At 44.7% G+C, this 8,553-nt stretch overlaps 1 protein-coding gene across 1 annotated transcript; it reads right to left on the reverse strand.

The window, feature by feature from the left end:
- Positions 1 to 6,124: 6,124 nt before the first annotated feature.
- Positions 6,125 to 8,203, reverse strand: LOC121324106 (vertnin-like). The gene has a single exon (XM_041265577.1). The coding sequence runs from the start codon at positions 8,201 to 8,203 to the stop codon at positions 6,125 to 6,127; it is 2,079 nt and encodes a 692-aa protein (XP_041121511.1).
- Positions 8,204 to 8,553: the final 350 nt, after the last annotated feature.

The following is an 8,553-nucleotide window of genomic DNA, read 5'->3' on the forward strand; positions in this document are numbered from 1 at the left end:
TAAATGATAGAGAGGGTTTCTTCTAGAACTGCAGTATAGATTTTAAGAACATTTTATTCCACCTCCAAAAAAATAACCATGACATATTTCAAATGAACCCCTACCCGCTGTGAATGAAATGACTTCTCCCAGGGATTAAGTGCTATAGCCACTAAAATAGCGTGCATCATATCGATGTAATGTAATCCTTACTGGAATGCTTTTATCTGAATGACATGCAATTAACAACATTATTTTGTAAAGCAATATTGTGAAGGACATGCCAGTTATTGTGTTTTTCATTAATTACATTCTACCAGCTTAGAGGCATGAGATAAGGAACACTGCGAAAAAAAACAAAAAACATTTTAAATTACCGAGGCATATTGGTATCCGAGGTGACCAAAAACTTTGCCAAGAAACGGTTTTCTATTGTGGACCTGCCACCTGAGAAGGAAAATAGAGCAGCTGAGATCCACATCTTGCCATCTTTAGCACCCACTTTAAATACATTTCATTCTGCTGTCAATTCTCATTCACACATCTTACTGGCTTCCATTTGCAGAGTAAGACTTAGCAATTCTAGTCACAGCAGTAAATTCAGAGGTAAAAAAGGAAACTCAGTCAAGCAAACACCTGAAAACAAAAGATCATCTGAAACGACTGTCTGCTGTTGAACAAAATCTATTGTATCATGCATCTCCGTGACTGCTGCCGTCTGCTGTGTTTAACATTAACAGCAATGCAGCTGTACTTAAAACTAACAGTGCTGCTAGTGTTATCCAGTGAAAGCAGTGCACGTGCTGGTGGGTTAGTACTGATCGGGGTCTGTTCTAGTGTTATCCAGTGAAAGCAGTGCACGTGCTGGTGGGTTAGTACCGATCGGGGTCTGTTCTAATGTTATCCAGTGAAAGCAGTGCACGTGCTGGTGGGTTAGTATCGGGGTCTGTTCTAATGATCCAGTGAAAGGGGTGCTGTTTCTATCGGGGTCTGTTCTAATGTTATCCAGTGAAAGCAGTGCACGTGCTGGTGGGTTAGTATCCAGTGAAAGCAGTGCGGGTGGATACGGGGTCTGTTCTAGTGTTATCCAGTGAAAGCAGTGCACGTGCTGGTGGGTTAGTACCGATCGGGGTCTGTTCTAGTGTTATCCAGTGAAAGCAGTGCACGTGCTCCAGTGGATTAGTACCGATCGGGGTCTGTTCTGTTATCCAGTGAAAGCAGTGCACGTGCTGGTGGGTTAGTACCGATCGGGGTCTGTTCTAGTGTTATCCAGTGAAAGCAGTGCACGTGCTGGTGGGTTAGTACCGATCGGGGTCTGTTCTAGTGTTATCCAGTGAAAGCAGTGCACGTGCTGGTGGGTTAGTACCGATCGGGGTCTGTTCTAGTGTTATCCAGTGAAAGCAGTGCACGTGCTGGTGGGTTAGGATCGGGGTCTGTTCTAGTGTTATCCAGTACGTGCTGGTGGGTTAGTACCGATCGGGGTCTGTTCTAGTGTTATCCAGTGAAAGCAGTGCACGTGCTGGTGGGTTAGTACCGATCGGGGTCTGTTCTAATGTTATCCAGTGAAAGCAGTGCACGTGCTGGTGGGTTAGTACCGATCGGGGTCTGTTCTAATGTTATCCAGTGAAAGCAGTGCACGTGCTGGTGGGTTAGTACCGATCGGGGTCTGTTCTAGTGTTATCCAGTGAAAGCAGTGCACGTGCTGGTGGGTTAGTACCGATCGGGGTCTGTTCTAGTGTTATCCAGTGAAAGCAGTGCACGTGCTGGTGGGTTAGTACCGATCGGGGTCTGTTCTAGTGTTATCCAGTGAAAGCAGTGCACGTGCTGGTGGGTTAGTACCGATCGGGGTCTGTTCTAGTGTTATCCAGTGAAAGCAGTGCACGTGCTGGTGGGTTAGTACCGATCGGGGTCTGTTCTAATGTTATCCAGTGAAAGCAGTGCACGTGCTGGTGGGTTAGTACCGATCGGGGTCTGTTCTAGTGTTATAGTCCAGTGTTAGTACCGATCGGGGTCTGTTCTAGTGGTGAAAGCAGTGCACGTGCTGGTGGGTTAGTACCGATCGGGGTCTGTTCTAGTGTTATCCAGTGAAAGCAGTGCACGTGCTGGTGGGTTAGTACCGATCGGGGTCTGTTCTAGTGTTATCCAGTGAAAGCAGTGCACGTGCTGGTGGGTTAGTACCGATCGGGGTCTGTTCTAATGTTATCCAGTGAAAGCAGTGCACGTGCTGGTGGGTTAGTACCGATCGGGGTCTGTTCTAGTGTTATCCAGTGAAAGCAGTGCACGTGCTGGTGGGTTAGTACCGATCGGGGTCTGTTCTAGTGTTATCCAGTGAAAGCAGTGCACGTGCTGGTGGGTTAGTACCGATCGGGGTCTGTTCTAATGTTATCCAGTGAAAGCAGTGCACGTGCTGGTGGGTTAGTACCGATCGGGGTCTGTTCTAATGTTATCCAGTGAAAGCAGTGCTGGTGGGTTAGTGCGGGGTCTGTGGGTTAGTACCGATCGGGGTCTGTTCTAATGTTATCCAGTGAAAGCAGTGCACGTGCTGGTGGGTTAGTACCGATCGGGGTCTGTTCTAATGTTATCCAGTGAAAGCAGTGCACGTGCTGGTGGGTTAGTACCGATCGGGGTCTGTTCTAGTGTTATCCAGTGAAAGCAGTGCACCGATCGGGGTGCTGGTGGATTAGTACCGATCGGGGTCTGTTCTAATGTTATCCAGTGAAAGCAGTGCACGTGCTGGTGGATTAGTACCGATCGGGGTCTGTTCTAATGTTATCCAGTGAAAGCAGTGCACGTGCTGGTGGGTTAGTACCGATCGGGGTCTGTTCTAGTGTTATCCAGTGAGTACCGATCGGGGTCTGTTCTAGCAGTGCACGTGCTGGTGGGTTAGTACCGATCGGGGTCTGTTCTAGTGTTATCCAGTGAAAGCAGTGCACGTGCTGGTGGGTTAGTACCGATCGGGGTCTGTTCTAGTGTTATCCAGTGAGTACTGAGCAGTGCAGTGCGTGCTGGTGGGTTAGTACCGATCGGGGTCTGTTCTAGTGTTATCCAGTGAAAGCAGTGCACGTGCTGGTGGGTTAGTACCGATCGGGGTCTGTTCTAGTGTTATCCAGTGAAAGCAGTGCACGTGCGGGTGGGTTAGTACTGATCGGGGTCTGTTCTAATGTTATCCAGTGAAAGCAGTGCACGTGCTCGGGGTGGGTTAGTACCGATCGGGGTCTGTTCTAATGTTATCCAGTGAAAGCAGTGCACGTGCTGGTGGGTTAGTACCGATCGGGGTCTGTTCTAGTGTTATCCAGTGAAAGCAGTGCACGTGCTGTGGGTTAGTACCGATCGGGGTGGTGTTATTAGTACTGGTGGGTTAGATCGGGGTCTGTTCTAGTGTTATCCAGTGAAAGCAGTGCACGTGCTGGTGGGTTAGTACTGATCGGGGTCTGTTCTAATGTTATCCAGTGAAAGCAGTGCACGTGCTGGTGGGTTAGTACCGATCGGGGTCTGTTCTAATGTTATTAGTCCACCAGGATGGCATCAAAGGTCCATCTCTGTTGGCACTACAGGAATACAGAATGTAGCAAAAACAATACTTTATTTTTAATTAAATCTTAGTTCAGAAACATCTTCTGTGTTATTACCTGCAGCTAAATCGGACAGATCAATACAGGCTGTCAGCACAGAGGCTCCATGCTATCCCCTAGTGGTCATACCTTCTCTCTACCGATGCACTTGAGTGAAACAGATTATTTTCAATGCTTGTGGTTTTCTTACAAAGTCAAATGAAGTTTTTATTGTATTCTTAAAGTTTAGCTTACTAGAACAAGCTCTATTAGAAGTAGTTTTACTCAATTATCTCCAATTAGTTTTATGCAACACTATTACATCAATTCTGGACATGCAGATATTTAATCCAGAGGTACCAAATTAATTAAAATAAAAAAAAATAAAAAATCTGAACAGACGCTGTGTTTATGTAATCTGAGACACTAAGTTTCCTATCTTTTAAAAGTGTAGAGTGACAGGCTTATTCACAATATATTCCCAGCGCCCTATTTTGAGAACTGTCAAGTTAGACATGAAACTTCAGACCAGCTCTAAAGCTCAACATTGAAAATGGAGCTTCATCATCACTATGTGTAGGGAAAGAAAACACAACATCTGAAGGGCTATATTTGCACAGTTACATGTAGACTTACCTTCATTTTGTTATCCACAAATGTTAAGTTATCATAACCACATAGTTAAAAGAGAACATTTAAAACAGGTGGAAGGCAGTTAAAAGAGCTCCAAAAAATGACAAAGTAGTCTGTCCTCAAATGAGGACAATGGCACTTAATGAGTACAAAAAAACAACACTAGAGGATAGACGACAAGGTGATAAGGTAATGTTAAAGACAAACCAGAAAGAGTTAGACAGCGCAAAAACGGTACTTCTGAAGAGAGTAAAATGAAGACGTTTTCACGTAACCTCAGCTATGACACTACAGTTACAATAAACTCAACAAATTCCCATTCAGGGTAACAAGACATCATTGGCCCCATTTCAGGTTTAAGTAAGACAGGAGGTCTAATACACCCTTCTTAAAATAAAAGACACAGGTTTAATCTTTAAATACTGTTGCAAACAATACTTTACAATTACTGCATAGTGTTTACAGCGTTTGTTGAAGTTGGCAGATAAATTGGAGAGACTGTTTTATCTCAGTGACATGCAGTACCGTCTCTGCATATAGATATCTGCAAGCACACAGACCCTGCAGTGCACAATCACGCTTTGGCTTACCTGAGGTAAACCTCTCTAATCAAAGGCTGTCGGTGCCCAGAAGCAGCTTCATGCTGGTGGATTCTGCTGTTGGCACAAAACCCACTTTCATTACAAAAGGCACAGTTCAGCGGTTTCAGCTCATAACAGCTATGGAGTAGCTTGGGGGCGAGAGATTAGCTGGATACATATTTATTTTCTTTGATTTGAAGACTTTTAAAGTATTCTAAAAAAAAGACACTACATTATAGGAATAGAGAAACAAGAAAATAATCAAATCAGCTTGCTATCTCACATGGAACAACTGGGGTGTCATGATACTAATTGTAACTCTTTGGGCGCAAAGTAACTATGTAGAAAGAAAACGGTGGAATGACCCAAAAACAATGGAGACAAAACCGGCTTCATTTACTAAGATTTATTATATTGATGCTTTTCGGTCAGGAAATCAGACAGCCCCTCATATAAAAGATACAAAACCCAAAGACATTAATTGTCAGTTGACCACCTCACCAAAACAAATACACTGGCACATTAACCTGAGCCAGTTGTGTTAGACTGTGGTTATAAACATGTAGATTAGTGTGGGGCACAGCTGCAGTCAGTACTCAGTGTACACTGCCTCTGAACAAAACAAAGTGATCCTTTTTCTAAACATATTTTACCCCCCCCAAACAGAAAACTCACACACACACACCTTGTCACACCAGTGGTGGGTTTTTGCTGCTTAAATGAGGTATTCTACATTTTCACATACATAGGTTGCATCTAGGGACAAAAAAAGATATCTATATATGCCACCAAACTGTGCATAATAAAAAATGAACTAAAATAGTTTTTTTGGGGGGAAAAAAAGCAGCCCCCTACCACTCAAAGGTACCAAGGCACTGAAAAAAAACATTTACAAGACATTATATACAGTATGGGTTTGCCAAAGAACTATTCAGAGGAGATTTAAACTGATATACTGATCCAAACAGCTGTTATATGTGACTCTGCAGCTGATGCTTAGTTCACACACCCTAGTCCCTGTAAGGGGCCTTGAATAAAGGTGCCTGCTAAATAGACAAATAATAATAATAATAATAATAATAATAATAATAAAAACAACAAGTGGAGGTTGTGTGTTCAAATCCATGAGCTCAATGCAACAATCTCATTAAACCACGGAGGTGAGAAAGTGTCCCTGTGCCACTTCACCTCGAGTACCCCTGAGCAGAAAAGCCTGTAAACCCATTTGTAAGCAGACATGGAAAAACTGGTTTAAAAGCTTGGAAAAAAAAACTAATTTAGCAGAGTAAACCATTTACATGAAAAAGTACTGAAATAACTGATTTACAAGCTAAAGAAAACCTGGTTTTTAGCCTGTTGCTGTTACTTTAGTTTGTTAATTCATCCATGTACTAACATAAGGCCGTGATGCAGAGCCCTTTTCCACATGTAATAGGTGGAGCGTGGAGTGAGGGGGAAATAGGACCTGAACTCCTTGAACGTGGGGAAGGATTTTTCTTCAAAGCGTTGCTGCAGGAAGAGCTTAGCCTTGGCCTTAAAGTTTGCAAGGGCTACAACATCCATGACAAAGACCTGGTCATCCACATTCTTATCAGAAACCGTATACGCTGAGATCGTTGCATTGTAGGGACTGAAGGGCCTCTTGTCCAAGCGTTCGTTACTCTTCTCAAATGGCGGCACAAGCTCCCTCTCCAGCGTGGTTTGCCTGCTGAGAACCGGGCGGGTATAAACTGAAGATTTGGACAAGTCTGCATCCCAGCGAAAGACTTTCTCCACTTTCTTAACCACAACGGTCTTCTTCCAAAACCAAAAGGAGGACGAAGAAATCATAGGGTACTTGACTTTGAAGTGGCAAAAGGCCAGGCCACACTTCTGAACCCACCTCTTGGCCTCTTCTCTGACCTTTTTCCGTCTCTCAAAAGAGGAGCAGAAACTCTCTTTATGCCGTTCGCCATGGGTCACCTTAGCAAAAGGCACAGGGGCTTTCATTTTCACTGGACACTGTGCATCTGCAAGGGGGCTTCTCTCTGCATCCAAGCTATCCTCACTACTGCCAAAGGCATCTTTAAAACCAGGGTTGGCCATTATGGCTTCTCTCCTCCAGTTGTAGTAGGTTGACCTAGAAATCCCAGGAAAACTTTTTTTAAAGTTCCTGTATGGAAGTAGGGTGTTCGTTGCAATACAGTTCTGCAAGCACTTTTTGGCTTCCTGCATGAAAGCAAAGTTCTGGGCTCGATCACCAACCAGCTTCTCATTGTTGGGGCTGATCGGGACGTTGGGGGTTGGTATGGTCCCGTAATAATTCTGAGGGTGTCTTTCTGGAGGGGACCAACCTTCCTGCTCCAAAACATCTCCAGCACCTTCTACTTCCTGCTTCTTCGTGATCATGAAGGTATCACCACCGCCTGCCTGGAGCAGCTCATGCTTCCAAGCATAGTACGTTGACCTGGAGATTTCAGGAAAGAATTCCTTAAACTGATTAAGAGGCAACAGCTTGCCCTCTGCAAAGCACATCTGGAGAAAGTGCTTGGCCTCGTACCTCGCTGCGGCTTTCTTTCTGTGCTCCTGGGTCTGCCTCTTCCACCGATAGAAAGTACTCTTTGTGATGTTGTACCGGTCTTTGAGGCTTGAGTATGAGAGCTGTGGATCCTGGTTCAAGAGCTCCAAGGTCTTTAAAGGGAGGGCACGTTCTTCATCATCGGGGCTCACCATCTGAGCATCCTTAGTTTGCATGACCGGCACAAAGTGCTGAGGTTTGAAGACAGACCCGGACTCCAGTTCACCTGACCACATGATATGAAGCGTCATCAGTTCAGAGCCCGGTGGCCAGGTCCTCGGGCGAATGAGTCGATTGAAGTACGGGCGGATCTTCAGGTTGCGCATGGGGTAAATGGAGTAGATGTTGCACTGAACGACAGATGCAAGGGCATAGACATGCCACATATTGGCAAAAGTTCCAGGGAAGCAAGTGGCTTTCACGTCAGCATCAAAGATTGCTTCTAACACCGCCATGGATAAGTTCATCTGCTGTGCTGACTCCTCTGTACACAGGGAAAACCTGGCTGCCTGCAGCATGACTTTGGAGTCTATCATACCATGGAGGTAGTAGCGCTTGCGAAGCAGCATCTCCACCACCGTCCTGACTTGAAGCTCCAAGCTCAGGCTAGTGTTCCCAACAAGGAGTATGCTGGCTGCATCGAACAGAAGATTTCCATCTCCTTTACAAGCCAGCGGGACCATGTGGATGGGAGCATCTTGTGGGTAAAGGCATCTAGCCATTGAGTCAATGTCAGCATCTGCTGGGTGGCCCTCGTTACAGGTGACAGGCAGGAGAAAACTGGACAGGGCATGTTCCACCTCCAGGGCAGCACTAACCAGCCTTCCCAAACCAACGCATTCTGTAGCATCCTGCAGCTCCCTCAGCACAGACTGCACAACCTCACCACGCCTTTGAACCATCTCTGCAAAAACGAAACAGTACAAATTTAACATCAAGTTAGAATGGAAGTGGGTGATATGTAATTAAATTAGTTTATGCAAATCACTCAAATGGTATCTAATTTGTTTGTGCATTCGATAGTAAAAAGACTGAAGCAAGCTCGTTGTGTAAAAGAAAGTGAATTGGATTGTAGGTTACGATTACAAAATGATTTCACACAGCAACAAACACTTTTTGCATTAAAACGTTTGTTTTATAAAACAGAGGGGCCAGCTACCTTTACAATACAAAGCCGCCTTTAAAGATGACCAACATCAATTAAATCTCTATATGTATTATCGTTAGCTGTTTGATCAACTGTAACAGTATT

This window comes from Polyodon spathula, chromosome 12 (assembly GCF_017654505.1).
Source record: "Polyodon spathula isolate WHYD16114869_AA chromosome 12, ASM1765450v1, whole genome shotgun sequence".
In the NCBI taxonomy this organism is placed as follows: domain Eukaryota; kingdom Metazoa; phylum Chordata; class Actinopteri; order Acipenseriformes; family Polyodontidae; genus Polyodon; species Polyodon spathula.

Coding starts and splice junctions, on each gene's coding strand:
- LOC121324106 (XM_041265577.1), bottom strand. CDS start 8,203: ATGGTTCAAAGGCGTGGTGAGGTTGTGCAGTCTGTGCTGAGGGAGCTG.